Consider the following 13,184-nt stretch of genomic DNA (forward strand, 5'->3'; position numbering starts at 1 on the left):
CAGGTGTCCCCGAGATCTTCTTGGCACCTCCTCAGTCTGGGGATAGACGACCCTGACTCGATGGGGATGCCCGGCCCGTTTTGTCTGACACCTGAGAGCCACACGGCGCTGGGCCCACCATCGGATGCCCCCGGTCCCCAGGGCCCTGCAGGAGCCCAGAGTCCCCTGCCTCACTGAAACCCACCGGTTATGGGCCTGTGACTCCCCTGGTCTGGGAGCCTCCAGGACAGGGTCCATTTCCAACTCCCCTTGGCTGCTCAGCACCCCGAACATAATGGGTGCTCAGGATAAGTTTGATTGACGAATGAATGAATGAATGAATGAATCATTAACAACGGTAACTGGAACGATTTCTGGGGCCTTCCACGCAGCAGCAACCACACTAACTGCAGCAATACCGCTGATGATGACCGTATCAACGGGAGATTACGGCCAGCACGACCGAGCCCAAGTGCCAGGCTCCAGGCCCTGTATGTGTACATTAGCTCCATGAACTGTCAAAAGACCCCTGGATCTACAGCCCAGAGAGCAAAGTGACTTTCCTGAGGACGCCCAGCAAGCAGATGAAGAAGCCCACCCCAAACCAATTACAAAGACGACACCATCACCACTGCACCACCGTACTAGCTCTTTACCTGGATTATGCCACGGGCCCCTCGTGACAATTCTATGAAGCCGAGACAATTATTCCCCTTTCATGGATGAGCACTTGGCAAACAAGGCCCAGAGAGATCAGTAGTGTTTGTATGTCTCGCAGCTGGAAGGGACATGGCAACTCGGGGGTTTAAACTCGGAGTCAACGGCAGGACGGATGTGCTTGACCGCTGCGTGACAGCGGCTTCTCTCGGCTACTAAAGGGAGTGCCACCAGGAAGTGCAGAGCTCAGCACGAGTGGCTGCTCTGGGCATCCGCAGAGCCACGGGGAAGGAGCCCAAGGCGGAGGGGACCGGCCCAAGGCGCAGGGGGCGGGCCCAAGGCGCAGGGGGCGTGGCCCAAGGCGCAGGGGGCGGGCGCAAGGCGCAGGGGGCGGAGCCCAAGGTGCAGGGGGCGGGCCTCAAAGAGCAGTGGGCAGGCTCCGGCAGCTGCACTTACCCGGGGCACTGGTGACGTCTGGGCACCTTTCCGGGGCCCACTGGTCTCTGGCGTGAGGTCACGGTGGTCCACCTGCATGTGGCTCTCCAGGTCCTCGGCACTCTCGAATTTGACGCTGCACTCGGGGCAGCGGAGGCCGGCGCAGGGCCGGTCGGCGGGCTCGGGCGGGGCCAGGCCGCCCACCTGTCCGTTGGCGCTGCGGGCCATGCAGCCGGCGCAGAGGCCGTAGGGCAGCCCGTTGACGTCCAGCTTCACCAGGTCCTGCTTGCTGCGGAAGTCTTTGAGGCACAGGGCGCATTTGTAGAGCTTCTGCAGCCCCTGGCCGTTGGGGGAGGACGCCGCCGAGCTGCCCGCCAGCTTCTGCATGTGGAAGGTGCCGTGGATCTTGAGCTCCAGCGTGGAGGTGACCGTCTGCATGCAGACCACGCAGCGGAAGCCTGTGAGCGAGTTGCGCAGGTCGGGGTGCATCTGGCAGTGCTCGATAAACTCCTCCTCGCTCTGCAGGGGCATCTTGCAGATGCGACAGGTGCCCGTGTCCAGGCTCTTGCTGTGGGTCACCTTGTGCTCGGTGAGCGTCAGCAGCGAGGGGAAGCGCTCGCCGCAGATGGGGCACATGTAGTGCTTGGCCGGGCCGCGGTGCGTCTGCAGGTGCTCCCGCAGCCCGCTCTCGGAGAAGAAAGTCCGCGAGCACACGTTGCACTTGTGGCTGCCCTTGATAAACTCCGCCTTCTTGCGCGAGCCGTCGTCCTCGCCCGGCCGGATGTTGTGGTCCCGGAGCCGGTGGTTCTGCAGCAGCACCTCCATGGTGTAGGCCGCCCCGCAGATGTCGCAGCCGTACATGGGCTCCGACGCGTCCACGTCGTCCTCGCTGGCCTCGTGGCTGTTGGGAGCCTCGGGGTTCTTAAGCAGCATGCCCTGCAGGTCCGCGGGCTCCGCCTTCTTGGCGGCGGCGGAGGGCACCCCGTTGGCTGTGCCGTTCTCGGCGGCGGCGTCGAACACGCAGTGCTTCTCCCGCAGGTGCTTCTCCAGCAGGATGATGGCGTGGAAGGCCTTGCTGCAGAACTTGCAGTTGTACTTCTTGCTGTGCGTGGTGATGTGGCACTGCAGCTCCACCTCGGTGCTGAAGGTCTCCCCGCAGAAGATGCACTTGTGGGCCTTGGCCGGGTTGCCCAGGTGGCTGTGCTTGACGTGCACCTGCAGGTCGGCCTCCTTGCGGAAGTCCCAGTTGCAGGCCGTGCAGCGGTACATCTTCTTCTCGTTGCTGTGCTTCACCGCCAGGTGCACCTGGATGGACACCTTGGAGTCGAAGACCTCCTGACACAGCGTGCAGTGGTAGAGTACGAAGGTGTGCATGTCCAGCAGGTGCTTCTGCAGGTCGTCCACCGAGGAGAACTGCTTGTCGCAGCTCTCGCACACGTAGTGGGTCGACGTGGTCATGTAATGCACCGTCAGGTGCTGCAGGAGCGACTCCTGGGAGTCAAAGTCCTCTTTGCACTGGGGGCACGCCTGCTTCCGCAGCAGCAGCTCCAGGTGCAGCTTCAGGTGGGTCTGGAAGCTCTCGAAGTTGGAGAACTTGAGGTCGCACTGATTACAGGGGTACTCGCCGTTGGAGATGGAGTTGGCGCTCGCCGAGAGCCGCTGCCGCTTCGGGGACGACACCTCCACGTCGGAGGAGACCGGGCTCTGCTCCGCCTTGGACTTCTTGCTGTGGGCCAGCGGGATGTTCTTGTGGTTCTCCTTGATGTGCTTGGTGAGCTTCAGGATGGAGCCGAAGATGGGCGAGTTGGTGCAGTAGGGGCAGGAGTAGACCTCCATGAAGGACTGCGCGGGCTGCACGACCGGGGACTCCAGCTTGGCGCTGCCGACGCTGCAGTGGGCCTGCTGGATGTGCTCGGTGAGGGAGGACTCGGTCAGGAAGCCCATGGAGCACTGGTTGCAGAAGAAGGCGTTGCTGCCGTCGGGCGGGTTGGCGTTGGGGCCGCAGTGGGACACGCGGATGTGCTCCTGCAGGCTGTTGATGTCGGCGAACATCTCCGGGCAGTAGTTGCAGTGGAAGGCGGACATGTTGCCGAACTGCATCACGGGGTAGGCGTGGTTCTTGTGCAGCTTGCGGACGTGCTCGTTGAGGTTGTACAGGGTGGGCATGGAGTCCAGGCAGATCTGGCAGGTGTGGCTCTGCTGCGGCTTGTCCGCGTGGATGGTCTTCAGGTGGATCTCCAGCACAGCCAGGCTGTTAAAGTCCCGCTTGGAGCAGTAGGGGCAGCTGTAGACCACCTTGGACCAGCCCTGCCCGTCCTCCCGCATCTTCTTCTGGCCCCGCAGCGGCTTCAAGGTGGAGTCCGGCGTGGAGCCACGCTCCACGGAGGCGCTGGAGTCCGGCGTGGCGCTGCTCATGGAGGCCACGCTGCCCAGCACGGGGTCGGGGCTGATGCTGTGGTTGCTGGAGTCGGGCTGCCGGTGGCTGTCCAGGTGGCAGTAGACGCCCTCCACGGAGGAGAACTGCTCGGGGCACATGGGGCACTTGTGTTTCTGGTTGGCGTGGGCATGGTGGATGTGTGCGAGCAGCGTGTTCTCGTCGACGAAGACCTCGGGGCAGTGGATGCACTGCAGGTCGGCCTTCTCGGAGAGCTGGGGGTGGCGGGCGAGCACGTGCTTCTCCAGCTCCTCGGTCTGGCTGAAGGTGTCCTCGCAGTAGTCACACATGAAGTCGTCCTTCTTGGCCTCCTTCTCCGACTTGGCCAGGTGCTCCTTGTTCTTCTTGTGGGCTTGCATGTGGCTCTGCAGCGAGCTGGTGGAGGAGAAGCCGCGCTTGCACACGGAGCACTTGAAAGGCTTGCTGGAGCTGTGCGTCTTCAGGTGGATCTTGAGGTGGTCGCTGCGGGAGAAGGCCGCCTCGCACTCGTGGCAGTGGTACTTCTTGTCGCCCGTGTGCAGCTTGATGTGCCGGTCGCGGCTCCTCTTGTGCTTGAAGAGGCGGCTGCAGTAGGTGCACTTGAACGGCAGCTTATCGCTGTGGATCTGTTCGTGCCTCTTCAGGTAGCTCAGGCGGATGAAGGACTTGTCGCAGAACTGGCACGGGTACGGCAGGCCCGTGCCCCCTTCCTCCTCACCCAGGCCAAGGTCACACCCATCCCCGATCATCTGCGTGGGTGACGCAACATCCTTGCTGGAGGGAGACGAGGCCACCCAGGAGAGTTGCGGGTCGTCGTCACCATCTGCAGGGGGAAGGCAGAAAGGAGATTAGAGGCAATTCCCAGGGCCGCCGAGAAACAAGGACAGAGCCAAGCTTCTCGACAGCTCGCAGGCTGAGTGTGCAGCTGGCCAACCGCCGCGGGGGGCGTGGGGGAGAAAGCCGGGGGCCGGAAGCAAGTGGCCACAGGGGCCCTCCAGCCTGCAAAGGGGGTGGCAGAGGGGCAGCAGGGTATAAAGGGGACATGCTTTTCCCCTCGTCAACACCTGCCTGGGCCTCACTAGGTGGGTACCCCCATAGGAAGTCGGTCTTAGCTACGTCCCTGATGGCGGGGACAGGGTAGGGGAGCAGCCTGGACAAAGTGACTGGAAATGACCTCACGAACCCATCAGTCTCATGGGCCAAAAGGAGGCAAGTCCCATCACCCGATGGGCACTGGGTGTGACCCCCCTCCGACCTCTAGTCCTAGAGGGAAATTTCAGCAGTCCTCAGCGGCACAGGCAAAGCTTTGCAAACAAACACGATGCACTTTAATGGGTTCGGCCACACCACATTCTTTGGGGGTGGGAGACTGATGAAGCTGGAACCACTCCTCGAGGTGGCAGACAGACATATGAGGTGGGAAGTCACAGGCATATGGCATTGGACCCAAGAGCACCGATGGGAACGAGCAAGCAGAGGGCACTTGAGAAGGATCTGCAGGCTCCTGCCCCAAACCACCGTGAGGGGGCTGTTTTCCTTGCCTCCCCTCCACCCCCAGGGCTCACCCAGGTCCACCCAGGACCCCGGGAGATGATAAGAGACTAGAGGATGAACCAGGAGCCAGAAGGACACAGAGCTCAGAGCCCAGTGGGCCCCTAAATCCATCGTGGTGGGGGCCTCCTTGCTCGGATGCCCAGCGTGGCCCACCTTCTTGGAGGACAGAGGCCACCCCAATCCCCCATCCCGCCCCGGACGTCACTGGCCCATCCAGCCTCAGAGGAAACTAAACCAAATGAGAGACTGGCCGTTTCTGGGAAAACAAAGCACACAGGACGCAGCAGATGAAGCCAGTGAAGTTCCCCGAACATGCGGGTTGAACTGAGTGAGCTCCGTGGCTCGAGTTTCTGTCAGTGGATTTAGAACTTAATAATGAATGAAACGGACCGCGGGCTGCTGCGAGCGGAGGAGAGACAGACGAGAGCTCAGATTCGGCCACCCTGACCTTGCTCCTGTAACCCCGGGAAAATCAACCACTGCCTGCTCTCTCCGGCCCCCCGCCCGCCCAGCTTAGCCTCGCAGACGGAACCCAGAAGGTCTTGCCGGGGGCGGCCCAGACCCTCCAGGAGGAACGGGGCAGGGGACCACGTTGCCAGGCATGGGCAGATGCTGGCACACACGCTTGCACACATCAGCACACTCACAGGCACACATGCAGCTCACGTGTCACTCCCACAATGCACACAAATTTAGACACAAACACATACTACCAACACCTACAGCCACAGACGCCGTCACGCTCACACACGGTCACACGCATGCATACACATCCATTCACACACTATCATTCCCACTATCGTTCACACACAAACTGAAACATGCATGCGCCCACACACACTCTCACCTGCAGACACATACACTCACACACACCATAACACACAATCACAGGGACACCAGGTCCTCACAGCTGCCTCTGCTGTCCCCGGCCAACCCCCAGACCTCAAAGGACGGCAGACCCAGCGAAAGGTCTTGCAGGGACCCTCAGGGCTGGTTCTGAGCCTGCTCCTAGGCCACACCCACCGCCTCGGTGCCCACCCAGGTGCCCGGCCCTGGCCGTGTGAAGATCTGCCTGACCCAAGCGGGCACCGCTGGCAAAGCTCCCGGCCCCAAATCCTGCATCTCCGGCGGCCTCCTCACATCTGAAGCCCAGCCACCCAGCCCGGAGGTGTGGGCACCTCCCAGAGCTCTCAGAGCGAGGCACCTGCTCCCCTGGGGGCCTCACGTTACGGGCCCTTCCTCCGGGAAGGACGCAGCCGCTGCCAGCACCTCCGATTAGATGTGGGAAGAGGCGGCCCAGCCCCTGCCTGGTGATCCCCAGCTCCTGCCAGCTGGGTTCCACAGGGCGCAGACAAAGGGACCCAGCAGAGGAGATGGCTGGAGCTGAGGCTCGGCCCCCCCCGCCCGCTAGCCAGGCTCCACCGGCTTTTTATTATTTTGATGTCTTAGCTCAGACTCGCTTGAGCTGCCCTGGAGCCCGTTCTGTGTGCCTGACCCCTCTGCCACGCGCACGGGTTGGGGGACCAGGGCCCTTGCCACTCTACAGAAAAGGAGACGGAGGCACAGTCACAGTGACTTCCCCAGAAATACGACAGCACCTGGACCGTCCACAGTCCGGCCCCCTGACCAGCGCGTCCACGGGTCAGGTGAACGAGACCACACCTGCACGGTGTGAGGGCGAGGGAGCCACGTGTCTAGGGCGAGGGAGCCACGTGTCTAGTCTCCAGTGCACTCAGGGTCTGGATGTCCTTCGAGTCCTCTCTGCCAAGATGACCAGGACTAGGCCATGGCCTGCGCTTCAAGGCGGGGCCCGCTGAGGCCAGAGAGGCGTGGGACGGCCTCGCGCCACCTGCCCGAGGGTGGGAGCAGACACCTGCACACACGCGAGGCCTGTGATTATTCATCCGCCCTATTTGCATTCTTAACCTCTCAGGCTCACTTTACTCATTTGAGAAAAGAGAATCACTGTGAGGGGCAGCTGAGAAAAATCAATGTGAAAAAGCACTATTATTCTATTTGTGCGCTATGTCCAGACAAGGTACATCTGCAGAGACAGAAAGCAGATTAGTGGTCGCCTGAGGCTGGAAGAGAGCAGGAAATGACTGCAAATGGGCAAGAGGCATCCTTTGGCGAGATCATGGAGACGCTTTAAACCCGGATTGCAGCGAGGGCTGTACGGCTTTGTAAATTCACTAGAAGTCACTGAGTTGCTTGCTTAAGACAAGTGAATTTATAGCACGCAAATCATACATCAATAAAGTTGTTAAAGAAAAGCACCACTTGGCCGATAATAATAATTAGTGCTAATTAGCACCACGGATGCTAATAACATCAGCAGTTACATTTACTGAGCACGTCCCAAGTGCCAGCACTGTGCTAAGTGCTTCTGTTACCGCAATTAACTTCTCTTTCTCCAAACAACCGTCAGCAACATCCCATGTCCGAGCCGAGGAAGCTGAGGCCTGCGAGGTGAGTGACTGCCCAGGTGCCTAGGCAGTGCTGGGCCGGAGTGCCCGTGTCTCCCGCAAACGCAGATCCACCAGGCTTTGAGAAGCAGAATCAACCTGGCCAGGGCCACAGTCCCTGCTTGTGGGGGGTGCCTGGTTGGCTGTATTTTTCTGCAAACAAGTTTCAAAACTGAAGCAAAACCCATTATTCTGGGAGTGACAAACTGAACAACGGCTGAGATTGTAATCATCTGAACGGAAATGAAAATAAGGCTCCTTAAACTGAAAAGGCCTCATCCGGGGGATGGACATGTTGACATAAACAGTCCCAAACTCAGATCGCCTTGTTTAGAGCCTTTTATTCTCAGATTATTTAACCTTGGCTATTGCCGTCCACCCCTGCAAATGCGTTTTGCTTTGGGGACACTTAGCTTAGGGCTCCTGCAGCAGGTGGAGAGTGTGAGCGGAGGCCGGATGCCCGGGACGTGTGTGCAGGACGGCAGCAGAGGAAGAAGGGGACCCGTACCTTTCGGTGGCGACATCCCCCCAGGCCGACCGTGAGACACCACACACGCGCAGCCGTGACCGCGTGCGCCTTCTGGCAGATGTGCAGAAAGGGGAGGGGGTGCAGAAACGGGGCAAAGGCAATCTCGGGGTCCCCTTCGACTTGATCATCCCCGAACTGAGGGAGAAGACAGGCGCCAGGAAAGTCCAGCTCGACCAGTTACCCCTTTGCTCCCAAGTAAACGCCTGTCTAGATTTTGCTGTGGACCATGCGGTCTGCTGAGAGCCTGACGGGTATCAATCTATCCAATCCTTTCAATGGCCCGGTGAGAAACTACACTTGTTATCATCTCATTCACAGGTGAGAAAACAGAGGCCCAGAGAGGCTGAGGAACTCGCCCGGTGCCACACAGCCAGCAGGCGGCAGAGCCAGGACTCGCCCCGATGGCCAGGTTCCGAGTCGGGGCTTCCGCCCACGATGGCGCACCGTTCTGCTCCTCTGGGAGACGCACGATCGCACGAGGACATCGGTGAGACAGAGCGACTAACGCCAGGCCCTCGGCTTCCCTCGCCCCGAGAGTACAAAGAAATATGACAAAATGAGTAGAAAAATCACTTTCGCGACGGAGATTAAAGTCATTTAAAAATGACTAATCCTGCAAAAAAAAAAAAAAAGACCTGGCAGGCAGTGGGCTCGTTCCGTGAGGCTTTTGCTGTCTGCTGCAGGAAGAGAACTGAAATAAGCATAAAAGAGGGGAGAAATTTTGATAAAAATTCAATTAAGTAGGAAAAAAGGAACATGAACCAGCCGCGGGACGAGCAGGGCGGGCTCCGAGCGCACGTGGTCACACTCGGTGGGTTCCACGGGCCGACGCTGCGGCAGCCCGAACGTGGCCTCAGACGACACGGACACACCCTGTCTGGGTGCCAAGCAGCTGCCACCCAGGAACGGCTGGGCGCCTCAGCTCCGCGGCGCCTCCCGTCCCAGACGAGCAGGCGGGGGCCGCTGGGGAAGTGCGTGGACGGGCGGGGGAGGGTCGCTTCAGATGAGGGGGAGGTGACAGGGGCTGACGGCCAGGCAGCTCCAGGTGTCCGGGGAAGTGCCCAGCTGCTCCAGACCGCGATGGAGGGCTGACTTGGCGCACGCAAAGCACCTGTGGGAGGTACGCTGGGGACAGGAAAGAGCACAGGACAGAGCGTCCCTCGGGAGCCCCGGGCCTCGGCTGCCCCACTGAAGCATGGGCAGCTGGAAGTTTGGTTTCCACAATCCTTTCTGGATAAAAGGAAAGGTTATTTTGGACACTATTCTGACCTCCAGAGTGTCTCTGTGATGGCCACGAAAAGACCTGACAATTCTTCACAAAGCCCCAAAAGGTCCCTTTGCCACTCGCCCATCTCCTTGGGAAAGGGAACATCGCGAAGGAGACAAGGGCCCCACAGGACGAAGCTCCATGATGCTCAGGGTGGAGTGCCCCCTCTGCCCCGGTCACGAGCTCCAGGAACGGGAACCGCTGTGGCCCGGCTCAGAGAAATGGGCCCCAGTCTCGGGGTCCCGTGTGTTACGGGGGGTCCAGAGAGAAGGGCCACCCAGGGATGGCAGGTGGGTAGCGGTGGCCTAAGAGCACTGTGTTCAGAAGGACTCTAAAGGCCATTTCTGCGCTCAGAAAAAATGAGTGTTGAAATCAACTGGCGATGTCTGCCATGAGCAGGGGAGGGTGTGAGGGAAAGGTCCCACGGGCGCTGAGGAAATCAGAGGGAGGGGCCTGCTGGCACCTAGGTTTCCTCCTCCAAGGAAGGAACGGCCCATCCTCTCTGAGAGGGGAGGCCTCGGGGCAGGGTCCCCAAAATCCTGTGGTGCAAGCAGACACAGCAGGATGCGGAAGATCCCGTGGAGCTGTGTTGTGCTCGGGAGAGGATTTCTAGCCAGACAGAAGGGTCAGCTCCAGCCCCGGCTGACAGCGAGGCCCGCCCAAAGTAGACACAAGGCAGCCTGGGCTTGCAGATCAACACCCCTGGAGCCCGAGGTGCCAAGAGCGCCAGACACGAATGTGCTTCAGGGTCCACCACAGACTGCGCTTCCCACAGAGGCAGCCAGAACCTCAACAGGTGGCTTTCCAGACATGAAAAGATGCAAATTCAACTCAGGGGCCATCTGGGTGTATTTCTGATTACTTCTTGGGAAACTTCAACTCTTCACCCATCTGCCTTTCAGCAGCCCCTGGAGCCTGGTACAGTGGACGGAACATGAATCTGGGGGAGCCCTGGTCCCCAGAGGCAGCTCTATTGCTGGGGGAGGGGGGCCTTAGGGAAGTCACCTTCCTTTTCTGAGCCACTGCCTCTGTGACACAGGTGGACTGGGCAACCTCTGAGGCCCTTTCCTGGAGCCGCTTCCAGCAAACTGTGGCATGAGCCCCCCTGAGAGGCCCTGAGCTCCCCTCACAGCAAACCCCAGGCCAGAGTGGGGGCCTGGGTGCCATGGTATGAAGGCCCAGGCGGAGACAGGGCCCAACAGGCCGGAGATCCCAGGCTGGGTGGGACATCCTCGCTGTCTCAAGGCCGACCAGGGACTCAGCCCCCAGAGGCAGAATCCAGTCTCAAACTAGGCCCGGGGAAGGACGGGACAGACAGAAAGGAGACAAGTGCCTGCCCTGTTTTCGCTTCCCACCAGGTGCCAAAGCTGGCCATTCATCTCAGAATACTCTTCGACTCAATTACAGCCATACCTGTGGACTCAACACCAGGGCAGGGAAGAGAGAGGAAGTTATTTCATATATGGGGAAACTGAGGCCACACAGCAAGGAGCAGACGGATCCAGGCCTAAGCTTAAAAAACCACAGTTGTCGCTGTTTATGGAACATTTTCGAAAAGCCAGTTCCTTTGCCAGCATTTTCGGTGACCATCTCCTCCTTCATAACTGGGCAAACTGGGGCTCCCAGAAGAAAAGCAACTTCCCGGGCACAGAGAACTAGCAGGTGGCAGACGCCGACTCACTCACCCACCCCCACCCCTACCCTCACTCCACTCACTAACCGCGAGACGATACTGCCTCCCCAGGCCCTGAGTGACGGTTCAGGGCTCATCGCGTGGCAGAAGCTGCTCCAGGAGGAATCCCACACTCTACCATCCCACCTGCCACAAAGACAAAGTGCCGTCTTGACGTGGGCAAAGTCAGCGGTGGACCCCCAGGCCAGGCAGGCTCTGAGGCCGAGCGCCAGTGAATGCAGCTGGTCACCTTCCTCACCCCATGGGCCGTAGGGCAGGCTGCTCGAATAGCCTTGCGACACCAGGTGTGGAACAAGGAGGTCGCGGGACGTGATGGCTGCCTTCGAAGTTGGAAGGGGGCCATGAGTCACAGGCCACAAGCCACAAGCCAAGGACCGTGGGCAGCCTCGGAAAACTGGGAAGGCACAGAAACGGGTTTTACCCCGGAGCCTCCGAAAGGGCGCGCAGCCCTGCCCACAACGCGACTCGCGCCCAGTGACATCCGCGTCAGACCTCGGACCTACGGGACCATAAGTAACCACGATTTGTTATTTGAAGCCACCAAGTTCATGGACATCGGTGACGACAGCCACAGGAAACGCACAGACATTTTGGTTCCCAGGGCCGGTGCCGCTGTAATAAACACCAGAAAAATGCAGATGCGGTTTTAGAAATTGGGCGGCAGGCCACGGCTAGAAGAATTTTCAGGAGTGTGATAGAAAAAAATCTATGCTGCCTTAAAAAAAAAAAATCGTTCACAAAGATACAGATGTTTACGCCTCAGTCAGTGACGCCTCCGAAGGAAGCGAAGCGTGTCATGGAGAACCTAAGTCACCGGGGACAAGGCCTACGTCATCACGACCAGACTGCAAAGGGAGCGTGGGCATTAAAGCCACCGGCAGGGAGGACTTAGGACACAAGGGGCGTGCGGTCGGACACTGGAACAAAGGGACCCTTACTGAGAGTGGCAGAAAGCCTAGTGGAATCGTGTCACCCCGATACATGGAAAGCAGGACTGGGGGATTTCCAGGCAAGATGGTGAAGGTGTGGCCATTTCTTATGGCTTCTAGTAGAAAGAGACAGATTGACGGAAGAACAGTCAAACCAAAATGAGCCCAGAATTGATGGTTCTGGAAATTCTCAGCCTGCCCAGATGGCAAAAGACACTATCATTAAGAGATTCACTATCGGCAAAGCACGCTCTAGAGAAAAGGCTGAGGGCGGGACTGCACATTTTGTTACTATCACAGAAAAATCGAAAGGTCGCACCAAAGGCTCTTTGAAAAGATTAAGGGTGTGACTCACACATTTCCTAAATCAAATCGCAGAGCATCTAGGAAATTTGGGGGCATTGCCCTGGAGCCACCTCAGTAGAAGCCAAACGTAGAGATGGGATTATATACAAAATATCTATCTAGGGAACAACATCTTGTCTAATGGAGCACCTCCCCGTGACATACACAGGAGACCCACGACACTCGGGAAACCTTCATACCAGCAGAAACACTACGAGCTTGGACCAAAGCACACACGCACACACAGTACAAGATGAAAGAAGACACCCAAAATTCTATAGGCAGGAAGCAGGCTAATAAAACTACTCAGCTGCAAACATGTGCTAACCTCTCATTAAAAAAAAAAAAAAAAGGATGACTCAGAGGGTGAAACCTCAAGTCCAAAAAGCAAAGCTAAAGCCAGAGGGTAGAATTTTGAGTCTCGAGGGTGGGGCTATGGGCCCAGAGCCATGAGCCAGAGCAGATGAGATCATTATCGGACTGGGGTCGGATCCCGGCACCGTATAGCCATAGGCAAGTACATCTCTCTTTGTGCTTTCATTTCTCCAACTCTTGAGAGAAGGGACCCGATGAACAGTCTCTAAAAGCCTTGGTAGCTCTGAGAGTCTGTGATCCATTAGTAATGTCTGCCCTGGGCACGGGAACGAGGCGTGGCAGGGAGCAGGCATCCCAGGCTTCTGCTGCCTCCCAGTCGAGGTATTTTTTTCACTCAGCACGTATTTGTTAAGCCTGTTCTCTATGCCTGGACCTCAGAGGGTGCAGGAAGTCCCGGCGTCCTTAGGTTTCTATGCTCTGTCTGACTAGCTTCTCAGACGGTCACTGTCTAAAGTTTCGACTCTAAAACCAATGTTTGGCTACTTTTCAGCACTTTCAAAGAGAAAAACACAACAACAAAAAGTCCCCTTTCATCATGGCCGT

General features: G+C 58.4%; 1 protein-coding gene across 1 annotated transcript in view; it reads right to left on the bottom strand.

Annotated features, from left to right (window-relative positions):
* Positions 1 to 13,184, bottom strand: part of ZNF423 (zinc finger protein 423) — a 248,888-nt gene that overhangs the window by 120,417 nt on the left and 115,287 nt on the right. The window contains exon 3 of the mRNA XM_006908744.3: positions 1,093 to 4,307. Coding sequence (XP_006908806.1) covers positions 1,093 to 4,307 — 3,215 coding nt within the window. The remainder of the gene's footprint in view (positions 1 to 1,092; positions 4,308 to 13,184) is intronic.

Source organism: Pteropus alecto, unplaced genomic scaffold (genome assembly GCF_000325575.1).
Source record: "Pteropus alecto unplaced genomic scaffold, ASM32557v1 scaffold123, whole genome shotgun sequence".
NCBI classification, from domain to species: domain Eukaryota; kingdom Metazoa; phylum Chordata; class Mammalia; order Chiroptera; family Pteropodidae; genus Pteropus; species Pteropus alecto.